Source organism: Cyphomyrmex costatus, unplaced genomic scaffold, assembly GCF_001594065.2.
Source record: "Cyphomyrmex costatus isolate MS0001 unplaced genomic scaffold, Ccosl1.0 scaffold100, whole genome shotgun sequence".
NCBI lineage: Eukaryota > Metazoa > Arthropoda > Insecta > Hymenoptera > Formicidae > Cyphomyrmex > Cyphomyrmex costatus.
The window spans coordinates 853,264-878,473 of NW_017274955.1; the positions used below are offsets into that span (position 1 = coordinate 853,264).

Genomic DNA, 25,210 nt, shown 5'->3' on the forward strand with positions numbered 1-25,210 from the left:
TTAATGATCGGTCCAATTTGTTAGCGTGTTAATGACGATTTTGTTTCGGACTGTCTGTGGATACAATCACGAGACCTATAACCTGTATATTATACTTGTGAATAATGGATATTCAATGTAAAGCTGTATTATTCAAATTGATGGAAATCATACTTGAGGATTCAGAAAATGATGATGAACAATTAAATCTTATAAATCATTCATCTTCAAGCGATGATGAAAATGAAGATGAAGCTGTGAATTTATATGTAGCTTTAACTTTAAGCAAAAAGAGAAAAAATAGACAAAAGACCACGTGTTGAAGGCTTTGTAGAAAGAATTATCCCAGGGTATCGATCATGAAACTTTTTCCCTATAGGATGAAAAGTGAAAAGTGAAAAATTTCTCCATTAACTTCAATGATAAAAGTTTTCACTTTTTATTTTTCATTCTAGGAAAAAAGTTTCATGACCGATACCCTGGGTATATGGCAAAAAAATTCAAAACATATTTTCGGTATGTTGTATTTATATTTCTTGTACTGTTATTATCCTAATAATAATATAACTCTTCTGTTGTTTTGTTTTCATTTAATTGTTTTTATAAGTGATTATATTACTTGGATGCATCTATTTCATATTCACATTTCATATTTGTCTTTTTTTCCCACGCAAATAAAGTGAATGCTCACACCGACCCATCTCCGGATCACCGCACCACAGGCCAGGAATCCCAAAAAGTGGCCAAAATTCATGCTTTGAAATTATTGTAGAGAATTATATTATTTTATTGTTTATAGTAATGAAAGTAATAAAAACATAAGTTTTATGAAGATAAATAAAGTATTTTCTTATTGGTAGGTCTTTGAAATTGAAAAATCGTCTAAAAGGACGAACGAGCAATTTATGAAAATATGTCGTATATTTTGAAATATGCTAGCAATGAAAGTGCCTATCCGTTAATTTTATCTCTAGGGATGTTGACGTTTGCAAAATAGTCAATAATTAACCTAAAGTAATACATGCTGTAGTAAGGAAAGACATAAAGTGTCAAATTTTCACAATTTATGACAATAAACTCCTTATCAATTAACCATTCTTCTATATTCCCCTTTTCATGGAAATGGTAATGGCACCATTTTGTTCCTATTACTGAATTATTTCATTTAAGATATGTGGCAAATATGCGACATTTGACATCTAGTAACTCAAAATTTGTCTCAAACGTATCTGTGCATGTGGATAGCTGCTGCGCCGCACTGATCCCAAAAAAAGTAGTAAAAATTCAAAATATTTATGGATTTGCGTGAAACTCGGTATTTAGGAGTTTTTGGGATCACTGATTTCAAATCTGATATTAAGAGCAAAAAATTCAAAATGCTGAAATACTAATATGGTGAAATATTACAAGAATGACCGAATTCAGCACAGTAGAAAAGTCAATAGATCGACAACTCTTGCAGATATATAATATTTTATCGAGCAATGGATTCAACAGAATCCCTTCGTTTCAAGCATAAATTTGGAATCCAGATTCCGCAATAACAGACTTCTCAAGCTTTCTCCAGAAGTAATTTATTTACTCGAGATTTATGAATCTAGTCAATCTATATAGTTAATTTGTTTCTGAAGCTGGTCAAGATGTTTCTGATCTTAAAACAAGACAGAATTTATATTTTAACGAGCATATTTCTGAATCTGAATTTGAAACTAAGATGACCCTGATGATTTATAACTTACGGAAGACAAAGAGAAAGTATAAAACTAGTTTGTTTCGTGAGAGGCAAGGGGACTCACGTAAAACAAGCACCCTGAAGGAGTCTAAAATCACATTATAACCTCTTCGTGGTAGACTCTAGAAACTACAGTGTTGTAGGCTAATATCATATAGGCATAACATTTGATTTTAAGAATTGTACTTATAAGCAACATAAAAAGGTTCTGGAAAACAATTTTCACACTAATTCTGCTAGTTTTGACGTTTAGGTTCGCTATATTGCATTTAAAATTTTCGGTTTTAACATCAGATTCGAAATTAGCGATTCCAAAAACTCCTAGGCACTGAGTTCCACGCAAATCCGTCAATTTTGGCAACTTTTTAGGATCCCTGGCCCACTGTGCAGCGTGAGCAAACGAATTAAAAAATCTATGATATCACTTACTCACGTAAAATGTTCAGTAATGAAACGGACCGATCGTGAGAACGCTGATGGCGATGTAAACATGAATCGGACCGCGGCCTAATTCATATGTCGCGCGCGCGCGCGTTTCTTCTTTTTATCGCAATTTCTATTATCTCGTTGATAAGCGTATTTTCCTGCTTCGTAAATTTAAGAAAAAGGTTCTGTCAATTTCACGAAAAAAAGACGGGATTCACTTAGCTCAGTTTGAGAAAACTACGGACCGCCGTAATTATAGAAATAAGTCCTCGCGACTTTCGGCGTACCAGTGAAATTACCAATGTCCCACAGAATCTCAACGATGGTTTTTCGCTATCTGATCGATTTGCCGAGTGGGTTGGCTTTGATTCGAGGTGTTAACGCTGGGACCGGATCAAGTTCCGGAAGCGAGCACTCGGCGCGCAATTCTATCCACGTCTTGTCGACATTCGTCGCAAGTCGATCTCTGTATTTATAGGCCGTTCTATCGATCGTCGATTGTGTTTTGATACAGTCATCGCCACCAAACTCGCAGACACGGTAATGGTGCAAGATGGCAGCATCAGAGGGCACGTTCAAGGTTCCATGACCGGGAATAAATTCCCAGACGAAGTGATTACCCGCTTCCACCACATCTTGTGGTTTACAGATGTATTTGGAGCGTTGTTTATGCGGATGCAACTTAGTTCTGCGACGTGTTTTTTTCAAAGTAATCAAACCAGCTTCGGTAGGAGTACGACTAGTTACCACGAAAGGATCATCAGCCCATTGTAAATAGAAAAAGGCGTTTTGAAAGGAAAACGCACCAGTAGATTTGATGTTGATTCGATTTCCCATCCATCTAGAAAAAAATTTCACGATAAGTTGTTTTACAACAGATTCAAATTCATACAGATGAATTATTTTTACTATTTATAAGGAAATTCTTTAATCGTGCAAACACTTTATAATGATCCATGAAAGGACCCCGCACTAAACAAGTGGAAAATGGATCCCGGTGAAATTGGTTGTAACTTCAGTAAAATAAAGTTCATATTTTTCTGATCAAAAACGTTCATAGATACGTTCATAAGCCAAAAAATGGCTAGTTCGGGTTACAGAGCGTTAAACAATGGGTATGTTTTTTGTTTCTGCACTGTCTGAACTAGTACACATGATGTAATAAGTTGAAGTGAAACAAATATAAGTTTGTTTCATTTTAACTTATTGCACCGTGTACATACACTAGTTCAGACAGTGCAGAAACAAAAAATAGACTTCTTGACTATGTATGCTTTCCTTTTAGAGGACACACTCGACACAAACATCGTTCTATCTTTATCATTCGTTGAATATTAAGAAGAATAGAATGACGTTTGTGTCGAGTGTGTCATACTATGTTTCCACCGAGGGTTAAGCCCAAGACAATGCGAGGGAATAGCGATAGCGATAAGTTTCAACTTATCAGAAATCGAATACACCGTAATACACATTTTTGATAGGTTGAAACTTATCGCTATCGCTATTCCCTCGCATTGTGTCTTGGGCTTTAGAGTTGGATTAGAGTACAAGAACCGACTTACAGGCGAGTATTCCCATCCTACAGTCGAATGAGGGAGAAATGCTTGACTGTGGTTGGTCGGTTCTTGAACTTCAACCCAACTCTAACCCTCGATGGAAACTTAATTATTGAAAAAATGGATTTATTGCGAAAGGGCAATTGTAATATACAGTGTTGGCAAAAAGTTTCGAAATGATAAAAATCATGAAAAATATATCGATATAAGAAATCTGTCTTCTGCTAAGAGGGGGGGAGGGTACATGCTATCCTTTCTCTCCCGCCTGTGTAGCGGAACGAGGCAAAAAATCTTAAATGGCACTATGGGGACTCGTTTGAAAGGGCATTTTCTGATGGAAATAACGAGGGAGATAGATTAAATAATAGACTACGAGTCATGACAACTATGCGAGCATCGAGCGGTAGTGGGGGATAGCAGACAGCGCTCGTAGGAATCGGTTCTCAGACCCTTGCAGTGAGATTTCATTTTAAGATAGTAAAAATACAACCCCTTTCTTAAAATAATTGAATTCTTACAAGGATTTTAGAGTCTAGTTCGCACGCGCGCGCACACACGTGAGAGATATAAGGACTCATGTTATCAATCAAGCACCCCAAAGAGATATAAATCCGATCGTGCGATCTTTACGCGATACATCTTGGGTAATTCTAACGCCGGCGGTAGCTCTTAATGAACATGATAATTTTAACTTTAACATTTTATATTCCTACGGAAATTGTAGGGACCTCTGTTACTTCGTTGTTTTCATCAGAAAATGCCCTTTTAAACGAGTCCCATGGTGCCACTTCAGATTTGTCGCCTCTCATTCCGTTACATAGGCGGGGGAGGGGGATGGCGTGACTCTCTTTCCCTTTTAGCAGAAGACAGATTTTTTATATCGATATATTTTTCATGATATTTTACCATTTCGAAACTTTTGTCAGCACTGTATATTACAATTGCCCTTATTTTGCAATAAACCCATTTTTTCAATGTTTAACGCTCTGTAACTCGAAAATTAACCATTTTTTGGCTTTATGCCTATGAACATTTTTGATCAGAAAGATATAATTTCACTAAAGTTACAGCCAATTTGACCGGGATCCATTTTCCATTTGTTTAGTGCGGGGTTCTTTGAAGTAAATAATTATTTAGCGTTTTATACGTTGTTAATTTACAACATCGTTATTTTATATTTACATATTGGTTTAAAAATAATAAATTTGATTTTATAAATTTGATGAGATTCTAGTGATTCTATAATACATAAATTTTGCAACCTTTCTTCTATATACATACTACATGTTACTTCTATCTTCTAACGTACATATGTTAATTATATTATACCATATGTATATGATCTACAATTAATATCACATGTATCATACCGTAATAAATCGATTATAGTGTCATTATGCCTTGGTATAATATACTCGTCGAGATCTACGAGCGCCACATACTCGTATTTGTACATAGATCGGTAGAGGCAATCGTTAAGCGCTGCGAAAAGACCTTCCGTTCGAATTTCCCGCTGGGAAATCATGTCAAGATGATGCCATGGTAACACTGTAACTAGATCCTTGTTCTCATAATATTTTAACGCACAACCGGCCGCTGCGCCTACAGTATCGTTATACAAAGTAACATGGGTAGCGCCCAGAAGTCTGTGCAACTCGATAAATTCCACCAATTGCAAAACCTATAAATATCAAACAGATTTTATATGTCAAAATATGAGATACCTCGTAATGCATTCATTTCTCCACGGAAGTACCAGTTAAAGTTTTCATATATAATAGAATAATAAATAGAACCGATAGATTGATAAGCTTGTTTTGTCCAAATGCATTTTACAATAAATACACAATTATATTGCCAGATTACAAAGTGCAACAACAGAGAAATATTAAAATAATGATTTATATTAGATTGGTGCAAATAAAATGACAATTTTTCGTATTTAAAGGGACACTCAGACTGAAGCCAATATGTATCCGAAAGAAAAAGGTATAGTAGAACTACAATTTGTAATGCGCATGAAGCGTTTTAGTTATTCGGAACGATTTCCTATGCATTTTATGCGAGTTCAAGATGGACGCTATATAAGACATCAATAAACGATTTTCAATAATTATAATTTCTTCTTTAATACTTTTAAAGAAAAATGATGAAAGTTCCGATGACAGTTCCGAATCGAGCGATAGTGAAATTGAAGTCAAAACATATCTCTAAGTGATATGCAGACGTTATTTTCTCTATTAATGGTAGATAAATCACGTGGAAAACAAATTGGAGTTGAAAAAAATTACAGATTACGTCGATCGCGTAAATCCTCTGATCGGCCAAAAACAAAATACTTTCATTCTATTAGAATAGAAAATTGTGTACAATTACGGCGTAAATATACGATAATAATAAAATATCAACATAAATAATTACATTGAAAAGGTGCAAATAGGAGTAAAGCACAAAAGCAACAAGCACGAGCAAATAAAAAGTTGTACAAATGTATAAATTACATTATAATTTACAGTTATGTCACAAGTGTAAAAATCATCTATTATTTAACCATGCCACAACATTATATGACAACATACCGTATTGTAATAATAATGCAAAGGTTTGACGCAAACAGCTAAAGCCTTCTTGTCGTTCGTTCTGCTCTCGAAACGATTCTGTACAAGGATGCGATTCGTCGGGACTGCTCGCAGTTTTGCTACAACACTGACCGCTTCCGGCACTTTATCCGTTGTCAGGGATTCTTTAGGTAATGGACATATCACGAAGCAGGCACTGTACTTGAGATTCCAATTCTCCCGAATTACCTGAAAATAGTGATTACACTCGACACACATCGGATTATTTCGAATATACGTATATTAGGTATACAAATTAGTTCGGTCTGTTTTTTGTGTTCAAAAATGCATTTATTTCAAAACAAAATGAATGAACAGATTAATTAAAGTATTGTCCATCGCTGGCTACTACTTTTTCCCACCTCTCAGGCAATTTTCGAATTCCATCTCGAAAAAATGACTCGTCTTTGAAGGCGATCATCTTTTGGAAAACGGACCGAACTAATTTGTACTTCCAAATAACGAAAATTTTTAAATCAAAAAGACAAAAAATTATTAAAGTTTTGAATATATTTCGACAGTCTTGAAACTGTTAAAAGGTTTAAAGATTTTGAAACATTTTGAAAACAAAGCTTAATTTTTTACATATGTATTATTTTATTCTCGCCAAAGCTTAAATATAGAAATAAGTATTTTATTCGCTTTGCTTTCGATAAAATATACCTAGACAGTTTTTCTAGTCCATTTTATATAAATATTATGCAATACATAAAATTCATAAAATTAATAAAAACTATAAAATATGTACGTATATTATACAGATGAATTAACATCAAAATTAATAAACAAAATAAGTTGTAATTATATTTCAAATTATTTTTTAAAATATAAAGAAATTTGGTCTAAATTAAGTAGTAATAAAATGTTTCCATAAAATAAATTTCAAGTTTACAATATTAGTACAGCATAAAAATAAAAATATTTAAAGAATATAATATAAAAACATAATATAATGATATCGAATAATATAATGATATCGTTTCGGAACCCACAGGTCCTTCTTCAGCGATTCTTGAAGATGTTACAAAGTCATAGAGATAAATAATCTTAAAGTCTAAGCGATATAGTGTGGTACAATTGCTTCGAAGAATTGATTCTCCTGTTTTTATGTGAATTGTGTCTAAAGTGAGAAATTCATTGTCGTCAATATAATATAAAACTAGTAAAGAGGTAAAAACAGAATAAGTCATTTAAATGTAAATTGTCAATTGAAGGGCTGGATTCTACAATACGCGTGGATTTTGCGGGATAAATATTGACCGCAGGGCTAATTTTGGACATCGCTCTAATTTCAATTTTGACGACTGATTCTTGTAGAAAATTTCATAGCGCATCTTTTTTATCCGTAAGTCAAATTTGTAATTTTTTTTGTTTTTAAGTTATAAACAAAAAAAGTAATATTTTTAATGAAAAAATTTCAATAGATTTTTGTGTTCAACTCGTCATATCTCAGCCAAATATGAATATTTTTCAAATACTAGAATCTTTTTAGGACCGTACAATTGATAAACAATAATAAACAAGAAGAAGGAAGCCAATAACGATCAAAGCTGGATCACAGTGCTTATTATAATTGTGTGAATTTTATATACTGCGTATGTAGTCCTCCCAAAAATCGCGACGCTGATAGTTTTTCAGCATTGACGCATACATACTTACTACCGCAGTAATATCACTTACAATTAGTTAAATTGACAAGCAATCTAACAATTTTTGATGCTTATAGTCTTTCAGTTTTTGGACATGGCCGGAGACACTACCGCGTCTCCTGATATGCAATGAGATATTAGACGTGAGAGAGTCAGACGTGGTTCTTTGTACGTAATTAATAATTTATTCTTTAAAAATATTGAAAAATATTGAACGTTTCGACGCTACTTTGGATTTATTCGTTTGACACTTTTTAATAAATAATTGTAAGAGTTGTCCAGATTATCCGTGTGTTTTTAACAGTTGATATCTTTGTTTTGTTTTTTAATGTGTAACATCTCTGAGATAATTCTTTTATGGTAATTCTTTTCGATATCTAGAATTAAAGGTTCCTTCCCAATCAAAATTGTGATCGTAATTTAATCTATGGTTAGAGATGACAGAGAGTCTGGAGAAACTCTGCTTTATATTATTTCTATGTTCATTTATATAGGTTTTGAGTTTTGTCTTTTTATTTGTTCCACATAAGACGCAGTACAATCTTGACAACTGATTTGATAGATATTCTGGCTTGGCAATTTATTAAGTTTGTCTTTGTGTACTTTAATAAAGGAACTTAATATATTTAAGATTCTGTAGCCAATTGTGAAGACTGATTTGTTAAAAAATGAAGTAACAGAATATGAAACTTTGGGTATATAAAGTATCATAAAAAGTTTTTTAATATTTTTATTATCTGACATCACATTGTCAATATTCTCTGTGTTTAATTTCTTATGTATAATTTTTTTAATTCTTTTATTTACGTAATTAAAAATTAGAGATAGAGGATAGCAATTGTTCAGGAGGATGTTTATAATAAATTCAATATTTTTCTGATAAAATTTAGGGTGAGAAAGAAAGATGACTCTATCTAAGAAACTGAAAATTGATCCAATTTTATGGTAGGTAGAATGATTAGATAAAAAAGATAAATATCTACCAGAGAAAGCTTTTTTGTGGAACCAATCAATAATTATTTTATTATTCTCAACCTTCAATAATAGATCTAAAAAGCTTAAACATCTGTCCTTTCGAATTTCTAATGTGAATTGTAATTTGTTATGGAAGCTGTTAAAAACGGTGAGAATATTGTCAATGTGATTTCTTGGTACAGTTATAATAATGTCATCAATGTATCGCTAATAGATTGTAAGATTTAAATTCAATGTATCCAAAGCTTTCTCTTCTAAATTTCGCAACAATTTCGGCTAAACAGGAGACAAAGGAGATCCCATAGATGTTCCAAAAATTTGTTTGTAAATTTTGTTGTTAAAAGAAAAAAGGTTGAAGTAAATATAAATTTTTTAATTTCAACAAAATATATATCATCGTATGGAATATTGGTTTTAGTAGAAATTAAAGGCCATCTTTTTTTTTCAATGCTGTTGATTACAAGATCCAGAGAAATATTCGTGAACATAGACATAACGTCAAGTGAAAGTAAAACAGAATTGTCTATATCAGTGCCATTTAATGATTTGAAAGCCTCGAAACTGTTATGTGTTTATCGTGGATTCGTCTCTATACTAGAAGCAATGATAGAATATAAAAAGGCAGCTATAGGGTATAAAGCTGTGTTAATGGAGGAAACTATGATTCTATATGGAGTATTTTCTTTATGAATTTTTGGTAATCCGTAAATTCTAGATAAGTTGGAGTCATTGGAAAGTAGTGAAAGGTAAACATTTCTTGTAATGAGACCTTTATTAAACAAATTCGTTAAAAAAATAATTTAGTTTCTTTTAAATTTTGTTAATCGAATTTTATTCTGTAATTTAGTAGGTGCTTTATCCTGTAGTACTTCTTCAGTTTTATTTATGTAATCTTGTTTTTTATTAATGAAATTGGAGGGATATTCTTTACAGATTCAACTTCTCTTTCTTTCAACAAATTCTAGAATTTCTTTTTATGCAGGTAAAAAGATCTTTTGTAGCAGTTGTCGAAAGAAACAGAAAAATAATTGTAAATGTTATAGGTATAAATGTAATAAATGTAAATAGGTATGAGGTTAGACAAGGAACGTTTAAACAACTTTATGCTTTAAATAAAAATTTCTTTGTCACATAATTGTCTCTTTGCTTTCAAGTTTATAATTTTTTTATACTTATAGAGCTTTATTATTATAAATTTATTTTATGAAAGCATCTTATTACTGCTTGATATAAACCAAATTTCTTTATATTTTGCATTGCAAAAAACGAGTGAAATCTAATTAAAAAATATTTGAAAAAATAAAATGCATACCTTTACCATGTCATTATTTAATATGTCTATATTATATCGCTTTTTAATTTTTTTGTTATCATACCATATTTTATTTCTTTTTGTTTATTTCAAAATTGTTCTATGGAGTTAATAAATCAAACTTTTAATAAATACGTACACACATATACGCACGCACGCACGCACACACAGTTAATATAAACTAAACTTTCATAAATGTTATATTTTATGAAAACAATTATTATATAAAAATAATTGAAATATTTATATTACTCGTAAAATAATATTGCGACATTGTTCTTTGGAGTTTAAAATAGTTATAATTTAAATCAAAATTGTTTCTCTGGAAGGAGCATACCTTAATTTTGGCAGCTACCGTTACAGAGATAGTGACGTTTGCGCCGTTTTGCTGTCGATACCAAAGCCTACACCAAACACGCTCCGGTCCTCTGGTCTTAGTAGCGCTAATTACACGTACTACACCCTGACTCTTGCCAGCCGGCGTACCAGCGCCGCTAACTCTGTTGTCGAAATATGCTGAATAAACGAAAAATTTGAACCTAGACCAAAGACATATCTCATTATTTCTATTCAACTGTGTTCAAAATATATATGAGACAATTTAACTTTTGATTAAATTTTCATTCATGCGGCATAAATATACATAATGTAACGTGTAAAACATTAGAATAAAAATCATAGTATAGAAGTCTTTATATGGTAAGACCGATTTCTGATTTCCCAATTTGAATTTCAGTTTAGTCTATATATCAGAAACGTTTTATTATTGTAAGAAGTACTGAAATCACGTGATTTTTAGCTTAAACGGACGTGTTTAACACCCGTTTACCTCGTAACTAATTAATCTCATATTTATCACTAAGCATTCTGAATACTGATCTCTGGAAATAAACAAAATACACGTGCAAGGCTAAGAGATTGTATTTAGCGATAATAGCACATGCTCAATGTTGTTTTAAAATCGATTTGTCAACACATAAACTGCATTTCGCTTCGGACATTCACGCGCTATAAGCTTTATTCGTATACAATTTATCGCTCACTATTATACATACACAGAAGGAAGATAAAATGGAGCTTACAGAAGGTGAATGTCTGTAGACAGTGAAACAACTTCGGTAGTGTTTTCTTCTAAATTGTAATACTATAAAAATTGGAAATGTGTGTGTGTATTAATTATTGAATGTATGTTATTTCATTTGTAGTGTACATTATTACAATTTTCATTAGTTCTTCTCTAACAAAATCGACTGTGATGAATTAACTATTACAATTCTTATTTAAAAAAAACTGCTAGAACTCATAATTACTACATTATTATTTGTAATACCGTAAAAACCTAATAGTGTTATTAGCGTAGGTAAAACTTCTATTAATACTTATTAATAGAAGTATAATTATTATTCAAGAAAAAGCAATATATTGCAAAATCCGTTGATTTTGGAGCTATGAACAGGTAAAGAAGCTTAGCTAAATACAATAATTAAAGCGTGTACTCAAAAATACAATAATAGCCAATGGATTATACACACATTCATAGCCTAAAAACGGCTAAAATTTATGTACACATACAAATAATATAAATTCTTATTTTCTATCTGAATATACGCGCACATGCATGTAAGGAGATAATATGTAAGTAGCATAAGAGTGTTGGTGGTAAAAATAGAAATATTAATTCGTTACAAAATAAACAAGTGTCAAATACGTCCATTTAACATCTGATTCTGATGCTTATAATATGTAGGCACAATATTTGTTATTAGTATATATTTATGAGTCAGTTATCATTCTAAAAAAAAAGTTCGAGAAATTTACTTGCGCGGGCATGTCAGTAGTGGTACTAGGGGAGTTCTAATCCGCTATGCGTTAGTGCGTAGTGCGTATCATGCCCAGGAGATGACATCATCAGTATGGCGCGATACTCCAGTGTGAAAAAGAAGTATTTACGTGAACATTTTCGTCGACCGTCGCCACCGCCTTCTCACCCTTTTCACCCCCCCCCCTTTAATGCGTTAAACCCTTTCTTACGATACGTCTAGGCGATGAGATCACCAAAGTAATATGATCCTATTCGAAAAAAAACAAGTAGTAAATGAATTTTCGTTCTCACAACATTTTCTTTCAAGATAACGATATTTTTTTATGAAGATCAGTGACACGTCGCGACACATCAAGCGCCGATGGTTTGGCTGCTGAACAAAACTCTTTCGCAAAACGAACGTGATACTCCAGTGTGCAGGATTGGGACGGCGAGCTACCGAAAAAAACTCGATGGGCCGGTTCAGATAGGGCCATATAGGTCGATGGGTCTAAAGGCATAAGTTTTTCCGCGTTACGTTATTCTAGAGCACGAAAAATAAGCCTAACTTTATGAATTTTTTTCAGAAATGTAATGAAAGATGTAAAAAAATGTATTTTAGGTCTTTGTTGTACATATATAGAAGTGTAAAAAAAATATTTTTTTTCAATGATTTTGTTACAAAATGGCGATGCTACAGCTCTGCAATGGTAACGTTTTCTCATGGACAATGCTTTGCGGCCGGAACGATAACTTCGGCAATTTTTAACCTAGAACAAAAAACCAACCAATTTTTAAATCTACATTCCAAAAGCTAGAGAAAGACGTAAGAAAATTGTAATATACCATTTTTCGAAAAAATGGTACGAATTTGAAGTAAATGTTAAATTTAGAGGGTACAAAATAGGTAAAAAATTGTTTATATAAAAAAAGTATACAACATAAATAATATCCGTATTCAAGTCATGTTCAAAAAAGAATACTAAAAAATTTAAACCTTTTACAACTTGTTAAAGAGCGTAAAAAACATACTCAATTTAAAAGTCAAAACAGGTTTTCTTGGGTTTTTAAAGGGGAACATTAGGGTGACGGGTTCAAAAAATCGATTTTTTTTTTTTGCATTTTTGTAATTCTTGGAGTCTTAAAAATATATCCCTGTAATATTATGTTGAAATTCCTAACGGAACAATAGTAAATATACTATTGTTATGTATAGTGTTATGTATATACAGGGAGGGGCATTTAAAACAGGTCACCTGAATAACTCGCTTGTTTTTGACAATAGAAGAAAAAGTGTCAAACATAAGTTGCTTAGTTTCGAGGGGCACATAATATGATGTCAATAATTGTTTAAAGGTCAGCTAAAAAATTGAAAACCGTTGACGAGGATATTGATATCGATCCAACAATATCATATAGAATTTTAAATTTTTTCTCAGTTTTTACTGTTATGACAAGATTTGTGTTGTAAAACGTGTGGAAGTGACGTAGAATTTCAAGAAACAAGTCGACGTGGCCTTGGATTCAAATTAGTTATAAAATGTAAGCAGTGTAATCCGAAATACATCGATTCGTGTCCTCTTATTTCTAATGCGTATGAAATAAATAAAAGATTTATATTTGCAATGAGGTTATTGGGAATCGGTCTCAATGGAGCAGAAAAGTTTTGCGGATTAATAGATTTGCCTCGACCTATCTTCCAATCTTTCTATGACTCTATCGTAAAACAAATCCTCACTGCTGCAACATCGATTTGTAATATTTCATTAAAAGCTAGTGCACAAGAGGAAAAAATGAAAACTGCAGAAGCATTAAATGTTCAAGAGACTACAGAACTTACAGTATCTGGTGACGGAAGCTGGAAAAAAAGGGGCTTTACTTCGTTGTACGGCGTTTCATCTCTGATCGGTTATTATACAAATAAAGTGCTCGATATAAGTATAAAATTTTCCTTTTGTAAAGCCTGTACTTTTTGGGAAAACCGAAGCGACACTGCAGAATACGAAGATTGGTTAGAATCTCATAAAGATATGTGCATGGCAAATCATGAAGGCTCCTCTGGAAAAATGGAGGTCGATGGGATTCGCGAAATGTTCCTAAGATCCGAAGATCTTCACAGTGTTCGTTATATAAATTATATTGGAGACGGTGACAGCAACATTTTCAAAGCAATTGTCGATTCGATGCCGTACCCTGTTACAAAAAAAGAGTGCATCAACCACATACAAAAAAGAATGGGCGCAAGGTTACGTAAATGTAAAAAAGAAAATAAAGAATTAGGAGGCAAAGGAAAACTTACAGCAAAATTAATTGATGATTTAAGTATTTTTTATGGGCTAGCCATTCGCAGACATCAGAATTCTGTGGATGAAATGTATAAGGCAATTTGGGCGACTCTGTATCACAAGAGTTCATCTGACAACAATCCAAAACACGATTATTGCCCGGAGGGACCAGATTCTTGGTGCACTTGGCAGCGAGCAAAAGCTGTAGGACAAAGCGATTATACACACAAAGCATCGCTTCCAGATGCAGTTATCGATGCAATCACTCCCATTTATGAAGATTTGAGTGACAAAAAGTTACTTGAAAAATGCTTGGATGGTTTTACTCAAAATAATAATGAGAGTTTTAACAACATGGTTTGGAGCATCGATCCAAAAACAACATCAAGTGGAGCTACAGATGTAGAAATCGCTGCAAACATCGCTGTTTGTATTTTTAATAATGGATACACCGATATATTAAAAATAATGGAGCTGCTGGGAATTAGAATTGGATCGTCAGCATCACAATTTCGCGACAACAAGGATAAGCAACGGCTTTCACTTGTAGACCTCCGAGCGTAAGCGGCGACGCGTGAGGAAAGATTGCGAAGAAAGCAAAGCAGAAACGACGCCGAAAAACTTGCTATTGTTACAGAAGGCACTTCATATGCATCCGGCTTGGACGCACTTTGATTCGTTACGAAATTTTATCGTTTTATATAAACTAATCGGTTGTAAAACTTTAAACGTGTTTTTCTCGAAACCACGTTTTCGTAACTGGGCGCTCACATATCTCGGCAAATTTTTATCCGAATGACTTGAATTTTGGACAGAATGTTTATAACGAAATTGTCTTCAGTTGCACGTACTAACTTTTCAATCGGATTATTAGTTTTTGAAAAATAATTAAAAAGATTTTTGTCGCAAAATAGTGTCCTTTTTTCAAAACAGCGACATTTTGTCTAAAATTATTTTATCAAAAAATTCGTACGTGCAACTGAAACTACACTCATATACTTTGAAATAAAATAAAAAAAATTTACTTCAGAGCTCCCGTTCAGACGCAGCACGAGCGCCCGTGCACCCATGTTTTTTCAGACGAGGTGCACATCAATGATTACTGAAGCTATAAATATTAATATTATTCAATAAATTTTTTTTAATAATTTCGTAAATGTATGTACTTCGAATATATGTATAAAAACAATAATTCATACAAGCTATCAGTTTTCAAAAAAAAATTCACAAAAAGAGCCTTTTTTTTCGGCCGTCACCCTGGTGTTCCCCCTTAATAGATATTGAAAGTTTACAACACATGTATGATACAAATTTACTTGCGTGGATCATGACCTATTAGATTATATTCCAACATACCATATAGAGTTAGCCAAGATTATTTGGAATTATTATTTTCTAGTATATGTGCACATGGTGGGTGTAATGATAACCCTACTGTTAAACAATTAAAATCTATTTTTTTTAAATTAATAGTACACACAGAGATAAAAGACACAGCAACTGGAAACTGTGTACCTTTAGAAAATATCCCTATATTACATATGCCATCACCTTATGATCCAATTCATGTTATAAATGCTACATCAAATGAAAATTCACATAAAAAATGGCTTAATGTTTTTGACACAATGCGTACTGACCATGATTTTAATTTACTTCCACAATATGCATTTTCAACTACAGAATATAAAAATGAAATTATCACTTATATGGCTGGGTACTAGAAAACTTTACGTTGCTCTGAATGTGTCGCAACATTAATAATGCAACAAAATACAAACATTAATTGTAATTTAATAAATATTGAAAACAGAGAATCATTATTATACCTATCAAGGGATCTCGTATATGTATGTAAACAAACTGAAAATGCGTTAACTACTTACGTACATATACATAACATGTTTGATAAATTTAATATAAATACATTTATCAATAGTGTTATGGCATATTTTGTAGATTTATAGTACATTGTGTAACGAAAGCACGAGCGAAGCGAGTGCATATTCGCGCCCGTCCCGCGCTATAAACAATATACCACCACTCGTTACTCATAATATTTTTTGAATTAAAAGAACATATTAATGATCAAAACTTCTTTACAAATCATTGTAATCATTTATTGCTTGGTGTTATTTACTTATATATAAAAACAAGATTAGGCCATTATATCCAAAATGTTAAAATAAGCGATCGACATACATTAAACAAACTTATATTGTCAAGGGCCAATAAAAAAATAAAATTACTTTAAAATAAATATTGCGAAGAATATTACTACGTCGACTCGCCATCAGAGGTCTATAGATATTCGCAAAAATTCTCGCAAGTGCTTTGATACGCGTATATCTGTATATATAGAATCTCGATTTAATAACTTAAACAGGCGTCTAAGGTAGGCTTCCACTACAATGCCTTACTGATGAGTCCAGTAGTGGAAGTTGGGACGAAACGCCATAATTATGTGATATTCTTCGCAATATATATTAGATTAATTTAAAAAGGTTTTAACGGAATTATTGGCTCTTGCCTTATCTCCTATATTAGTTATTTAATACATATTGAGCCTTATCTCATATCATCATCATTTGAAAAAATAAAACTTATAAAATTTATATGAACAAGTATATATATTTTATTTATTTTCCATAAAAGTTTATATTTTATTGTTAAATCAGAATAACAGCAATACCCCAATAAGCAAAAAACATTTTAAAACATTTTCACATCGTTGCAACAATGTTTTAACATTGCTACAACGTTTTAAGATGTTTTAAGATGTTTCTTGCTTACTGGAACATGTCTTGAACATGATATTAATAACACTGCAGTATTACAAATAATATAAAACAATATTAAATATATTTTATTACATATTATGTTTAATAATTTATCCAAAATATGCTTACAGCGCTATCGGCACGCTAAAATATATAGTATACATGACGTATATATTATGTATTGATAGCACTACACGCATATTTCGGATCGCAGCTGTTGAGAACCACTGATTACTATATGATAGTCACGTGAGTAGTCATGTGAGAACCGAATATATTCGAATCACGACGAAACTAGTCGAAGTCAAAAGACCCCCCTCTCGCCGCGATTATCGCCTACCACATAGAAAGGCTTCGTCTACATGTCGTTGACCACACCACACCACACCACACCACATCACACCACACACACACACACACGCGCGCGCGTACCGCATTACGTATACGCACTACGCACTAACACATAGTGGATTTTAGAACTCCTCTAGTACCACACTTCTGTCGCTACCGGAAAATTTCGTAGTAAAAGTAACCGACACACAAATCTAATAATCCCTGCGAACAAATCGAAAGATTGGCTATCGGAAAATCGTTAGATCGTGCCATATGAATGATTTTTTGGTTAACTGATATGGCATCTCGCCTTATAGTTTGCGATATTGTTTATACTTCGCGAAAGTATTTCTTAGATCCCTTAGGAAATATATAATAATCTATATTTTTTGTTTTTCTTTAAAGCGAATCGTTTAGCTGTGGTACTAATTGCAATTCCTCGTCATTTTGAAAACATCAATTATATTGTTTATTTACCTCACAGTAAATATTAAAAAAATATCAACGTAATATTTTTTTATGTAAAAAATTCTCCACTTTTCAATGAAAATAATCTCGATTGAATTCAAATTTCATAAAAGCAGCGAAAATAATAAATTTTCGAAAAAAACAAAGTTTTTTTCATGATTTGGCATTTTTACATTAAAATAAATATTTTTTTTAGAAGCATACAGTCACAGAGCTATTTATGACGAGTGAATGTCCTTTATTCAAATTATACGTTTAAATTTCTAGACGTTTCGGTCTATTTTAGATCATCATCATGTAAAAAATTATTACAATTAAAAATATTACAAAGTGATATTATAATTAAAGTTGTAAAGGATTTACTGTGGAAGACTATTGTCAGGATGGTACAGGTGGCACACACAATAAATAAATTTATATACGATTAGATTCAGGTTTATTGCTTCCACACAAAATGTCGACCGTCCGCGAGGACGGCTTTCGTACAAGCCTTTCTATTAAAGGCGGCAATTGACTGACGTTATAGGTTTTATTTTATTTGTGAACCGTATGAAGGATCTTAATCAAAATTAAAATAATTAATTCAGTCAAATAAACAAACTTTATTATTTTTCTGATGATGCACTTCAACATTTTAAAACAAGAATGCATTTATAAATTTAAACGAACATTTCGATGACTTTCAAGTTGAAGCTGAATGGTATTTCTTTGCAACTGCTCACAGTAAAGATGTATATGATGGTTTGGTTGATATTGTGAAACATCTCGCATTGTATATCGAGCAAGTTTGCAACTAAGAACACGTGAGAAAATTTTATCAACTTTCCAATTATATTAGTGATAGGGATGTTTATCGTTATTCGATATTATCGAAAATTCGATATTTTTTGCTGTTCGATATAAAAAAATCGAATAAAAAATTATGAATAAAATATTGACTAGATATTTTTTTACCATTCATATTTACTCTCCATTTTTATGAATGTACTTTCAGGAATTTTGGATGCATTCGGTAATCGGTACATTGTGACATAAAGGAAGGAGTTTTATTTATCGTTTGTAATTTGTAATAGGGAATTATTATTTTATTGCAATTGAAATAAATTAGTTCCCAACTTAAATGAAGCGGTTTCTTACATAAAAAATTGTCAGCTTTCTAAAAAAAATATTTATTTTAATGTAAATGCCAAATCATGAAAAAAAACTTCGTTTTTTCCGAAAACTTATGATTTTCGCTGCTTTTATGAAATTTGAATTCAATCGAGACTATTTTTATTGAAAAGTGGAGAATTTTTTACATAAGAAAATGTTACGTTGATATTTTTTTAATATTTACTGTGAGGTAAAAAAAACGATATAATTGATGTTGTCAAAATGTCGAGGAATTGCAATTAGTACCACGGCTAAACGATTCGTTTTACAAAAAAATAAAAAAATATCGGTCATTATATTTTCCTAAGGAATATAAACTTTTGCGGAATATAAACAATATCGAAGACTATAAGGCGAGATGTCATGTCGGTTTTCCTAAAAATCACCCATATGTAATTGGGCAAAAGGGCATTGACTCCACCGCGCTACGTTGCGCGATCCTTGCGGGCACTATGGTGCCCGACAGTCGCTGCGTTTAATTATCCTGAAAACAGGGCTCATACTATCTCGTCATAATAAAGTTTTTTTTTATTAAACTTTGATCGAGTGAGACTTTATTCGTTCGCCTACCTGTCTCTCACCGAGAGACTATACAATATACTTTACAAATAATAAAACGTTTCTGATAGTCTAATAAAAGTGAAATTTAAATTGGGCTTTATAAAAACTATTCGCACTTTCAAAAAAATTGGCTTTCTAGAATTCTACGAGCGAAATAATTTATAATTTAAAATATAATTTTCAATTATAAAATAAATAACAATTTACTTGATTTGATTATAATAGTTTGCAGAATTTATTGATTAATTTAACAATAAAAACAAATTATAGTTGTTTAAGTATGTAAAATTATATATATAGATAAATAAAAATTATTTTATTTTATTAATGCTTTATTTTCCATCTTGTAGTGTAATACAGACTTTTTGAATTACTTGATGCAAAAAGTGTAAAAAATTTTAATTTTAAGTTGTTAAGGAACAATAACATTAGTAATTAAATAAGCTTAAAGCAAATTTTAATTATTAGGTATAATTAATGCAATTTTGTAATGCTGAATTTAAAAAAAATTAGGAGAATTTTTAATTCTGTTGTCACGCACAAATAGACGAACCTCGTATTAGTGACTGGCAACCATTCAGCATGCGTGACCTTTAGATTCTGATTGAGCTGTGGTAAACGAGCTTCCAAGTTGGGCGGTAAGCTCGGTAAGCCACGCGGATCCGGGTGTATTACTGTCTTCTGTCCCCCGTTCTCCCCGCGTACCAGTAATCCGACATGCTCGTCAAAGCTACCCTTCAAACCGATATAATCTTCGGCCTGGAGACATCAAGATTACTTACATGTTTTCTACTACTATATTGATACAGTATACTAATTTGATATATGTGGTGTATATATATATATTATATACCATATATATATATATATATATATGACATACTATATATCTATAACGTTGTATATTGATGAACGACACAAGCTGATAATATTGCAAAAAGTTCTAAACGTTTACCCAGTTTGAGTATCCAATATAGTTATTTAAACGGCCTGATATAATTATTTTTTATCAGTAAGTATCTAACTAAATTTTTAAATGCTTCTGTAGAGTGGTCTTTTCGTGAATATTTGTACTTAAGAAATATAATAATAAAATATATCTTTGTATAAAATTGCAACCATCGATCATGAATTTAAAAGGAAGAAAAAGAAATTAATTTATTTCAATCCCCTAAAAAAATTTCTAGCCATTTAGAGAAAGTTTACATTTGAAACATAAAAATATTAAATGGTATTTTCATTACTTTAAAACTATATAAAAATTTCTCTAAAGTTTAATAGACATAATTGATAGGCACAATTAATAGCCACACCTAAAACAAGATAATTAAAACAATAGAAACAAGATTTATAATATAAAATCAGTTTGTCTCTTCGAAATCAAATCGGATCTCAAACTCAAAGTTTCTTAGAACGGTTAACTTGCGAAACGAGTTTTAAAATACTCGGGCTTTTCTTGCGGTATCTCGACGAAAATGTAAACGACGGAAGATGTAAACGGATAAAGAAAGTTCCGCAGGATCGAGCAAACTAATTTGTCAGATGGTCGCTCGCTCGTATCTAGTTAAACTTTTCCACTGCGGTCGTATGTCTTTTCTGAATCATGTTGGGGCGACGTTCAAACAAGCTGCTGTGCGGAGCTATTTTTTTTTAATAAATTCTTGGAGGTTCGCGTGAATCATTGTCCGATACTAGACGCAAAGGGTGCATAAACTATATAGCAGGTATACACGGAGACATAAATGCCTACCCATCTGGAATACGTATCTTGAATATGTTCCGATACTCCGGCAAGTTCAGACGGGTAGGCATTTATGTCCCCGTGTGTACAGCTTTAGATATCGATAAAAAAATAGAAAGAAAGAGGAAAAAGACAAACGCGCATACGCTCGAGAAATCGATGTTGTGCGTGGTAAGTACAGTTTTTGGCCTTTTACTTAAGCTTTTTTTGCCTTTTACGACCATTTTGCCTTGTATATCAGGAGACGCGGTAGCGTCTCCCGTTAAATATATGAGAAAATCAAGTATATGAGAAAAAAGGTGTTGAAAGAGATGCTACAGCGTATCCTTTACAGGAAGAACGCTTATATAGTAAAAAATTATCATTTTGTTTAAACAAATAGGTATTTAAAAAAAAATGAATATATATTGGGGAAGAATATGGATTTTTACAATTAAAATGAGATAACAATAATATTCGTAAGTGCACTTGATACGCAAAATCTTCGCAAAATCTTATCCACTTTTACTACACCTTTTTTCTAAACTTCCTACACCTTTTGAATATCTTTTCTACATCTCTTTTGCACTTTTTTCTATACTTTTTCTACACATTTTCTGCACTTTTTTAAAACATTTTTTTCTACAACTTTTTATACATTTCTGCACTTTTTCAACACTTTTTCTGAATTTTTCCTAATTGTATAAATCGAATGAGGGCGCACAATGAATGAGTTGGTAGAAATTGATTGATATGCTTATATCCTATGTGAAAAATTATTACTTTTAACAATATGAATAACAAAATGTATTGTAATTAATGATAAGAACTTGACACAAATTCATGAAATCCACTGAAAAAGACATTAAAAATGTGAAAAAATTATCAAGTGTATGTTGCAATACCTTTACATAAAATTTTATGTTCTCAATCATAATAAAAAGTATAAAAAAATAATATCACGAAAAGAATGTAAAATGAAAATGCAATGTTTTCACGCAAATATAATAATTAAGCAGAAACGAAATTATACATTGATTTTTATTAATTAAGCAAGATCCTAATAATGATTTATTCGTCACTGATATCTATTTGTTTATAAATTAATATTTAATAAATGGAGGTTAGACGGTACGAAATTATACGCCAGTATTTTTTAATTAAGTTAAGGAGCAGTATTGAAATAACGATTTATAGTAAACTATAGATTTCAGTTACCAAATTAAGTTATGTTTTGGAACGCACCCCTGATATGGTTCTGCCTTGACACGGTGCGAGTGCAAAATTACACTGGATTGATTTGACCTGACTTGGTGCAGCATTAAATTGGTGCAACACTAACAACTAATGATGGTAAACATAAATATTTTTTAAAAGTATTTGTTTTTTATCATATACATATAATTATATACCTCTTTGTCCGAATATTTATTCACAATGTCCACATAATTTTTAACTTTCGGCCTTTCTTCTTTTATTAAACATAACATACATTCCATTTCATCATCACTACTACTTGTTTCTAATAATTCATCTATAATAAATAATTTTAGTCTTTCTTTTTCCACCATTTTGTAATTTTTTGCTGCCCAACAAGTTCTGTTTGTCCGAACACTAAACTGCACTGACAAAAATGTCAATGCAGTATTTCTTGAACTCGTTCGGTTCATTTGGTTGGTTTAAATACAAATTTAGCACTACACTAGGTCAGTTTTCATTTGCCGAATACGGTAATCTAAACGCACTGATACGATACACACAATCCGAATACGTAGCACCGAAAAAGTTCGCACTCAGTGGCGCACTAGTGCAGTCTACCGAATCTGCCAATAGATATTTTAGCAAAAATTCGTGAAATCCACCGGAAAGACATTAAAAAAAGCATGGGCGCGTCAACTATGGCATGGGTACTGAAGATCTTGCTCATTTTCAATTTTTTTTCTCTACAATTTTTTACTTGTTCGATGTAAAAATCCTTTTACATATTGTAATCATATATCTATATCATATAACATATATCTATTACATGTTGTTTTTTCATTTTAATGTGTTGTTATACTTTATACACATTAAATAGAATGTATTTTGCATTAAATTTATTATAATTATCCCATACAGCACATTCCTAAAGGATACCCAAAGGTAAAAGGACGTCGTAAAAAGGACGTCTCCAAGATACTGATCGCAGATACGTGTTCTGTAGGAGTATTTTAATAAAGATACTTGAAATATTATTTTGATTTTACTTCTTTTTTTATGGCATTAACTCGATGTTTTTTTTTACATTTTTAATGTTTTTTCCCGGTGTATATATCTATGTTCAATTTATTCGTGCCCCTTTGTAAAAAAAGAAGAATGCATAAAATCGATGATCTCATTCCTTATTCTAGAATTTATTCTATGTTCTCTAGCATACAATAAAAAATATTTTAAGAATTACTGACGGAATAAATAATTATAAATATAATTAAAAAATTTAATAAAAATAAAAAGACTGAAAAATACAACTATACTATACTATACATATATTTTACATCAAATCACAAAAAAATAAGAAAATAAAAAATTTTACCATACAACAAATTATAGCTTTAATAATAATCCGTGCAACAAAAATATCACAAGGATAATTAGTGTAATATACAAAATGAGAGACATATAAAAAATAAATAACGAGATCGCTATTGTATTATATAATTAAAAAAAAAAATTTTTTTATTATACGCATCAATAAATCAAATTTTAATATAAAAAAAAAAATATGAGACATTTCAAATTATTGAATAGTTTAAAACGTTTGCAGGTGTATCTGCGTATGACGAGAAAAGTTAGCAGATAATAAAATAATATAGAATCTACACATATATTATGTCATAGATGCAGAGATTGAAATGAATTTATTAGGAAGAAAGAAGAGTGATTGAAGTCGCGTGCAGAATCTGACAGTACGAAAGTATATACGTACAGATAGTGCATGAAAAATTTTCTTTTTAGATACTTACTCCTATTTCCCCATAATCTGGACGATCAGGTGCAGCTGGTAATCGATGACCGCTTCTGTGACCCCCAAGTACGCCGGTACCGCCGATGCTTACGCCGCGCCTCTCGTCGATCAGGAATATTTCCGTAAGGACGATCAGACCGAATACGGCGAAGAACATGACGACCAGCATGAACGACATGTTAGCACGTTCTTTCAGAACGCCAGCGTTCGCTCGACTCCCGCCAGAGCCGCCGGATCTTCTGCTCGAGCCCATACTCGAGGGATGGTTCTGTAAGTCGCGACACTTTACAAGTAGTCATTCGCGCTTTTCTCATCCGAATCAAAATACGGAAGGGCCATCGCATTGCACGAACATTGCCATAGCATCGTACGCCTTATGATGTTATTTTATTATATACAGGGTGTCCCTAATTCACTTGACGAATATCACGGATAGGTAGATCGTACTAAACTGAGACGGAAAGTTTTGTACCATTTTACAATTTATGCAATAATTAACAAAATATTAATGTCTAAAGATTATCGAATCCGTGTGTCCGCCTGGTCTACTATTGCTGAGTATACACCCATTGGTGTGCAGATCGTGGGGAACGATAGCCTGGCAACGGTAATCGCGCCTCCCGAGTCCCGGTCATGACGTTTAGAGACTCGCGGCATGTTTATTAAGCTAGAATGCCAACACGGGCATAATCATTCCAAACGCATGGAAGATTTAGTGCTCTTTATGTGCTAATTTGTTGCTCTAATCCCACGTTACTTCTAGTCATCCGTAATACAATACGTTATTAGATAAGCAACGTACAAAGAAAATATAACACAAGCTCCTTACCACTCCTTACGCTATGTTTTTTTCTGTGCG

General features: G+C 32.1%; 1 protein-coding gene across 1 annotated transcript; it reads right to left on the reverse strand.

The window, feature by feature from the left end:
• Positions 1–2,470: 2,470 nt before the first annotated feature.
• On the reverse strand, positions 2,471–24,604 carry LOC108771982 (uncharacterized). Its single transcript, XM_018537415.1, has 6 exons — positions 24,350–24,604; positions 20,181–20,386; positions 10,585–10,786; positions 6,273–6,500; positions 5,064–5,374; positions 2,471–2,978 (listed from the first exon to the last, which is right to left on the reverse strand). Exons 1-6 carry the CDS (start codon positions 24,602–24,604, stop codon positions 2,471–2,473), a joined length of 1,710 nt encoding a protein of 569 aa, XP_018392917.1.
• Positions 24,605–25,210: the final 606 nt, after the last annotated feature.

Bases quoted from the DNA above. Each gene is read 5' to 3' on its own strand.
- LOC108771982 (XM_018537415.1), bottom strand. From the start codon at position 24,604: ATGGGCTCGAGCAGAAGATCCGGCGGCTCTGGCGGGAGTCGAGCGAAC. The intron at 5,375-6,272 runs GTATGTTGTCAT...TGATATTTATAG, and splicing joins TGCATTATTATTACAATACG to GTTTTGCAATTGGTGGAATT. The intron at 2,979-5,063 runs GTATGATACATG...ATTTTTTTCTAG, and splicing joins ACTATAATCGATTTATTACG to ATGGATGGGAAATCGAATCA.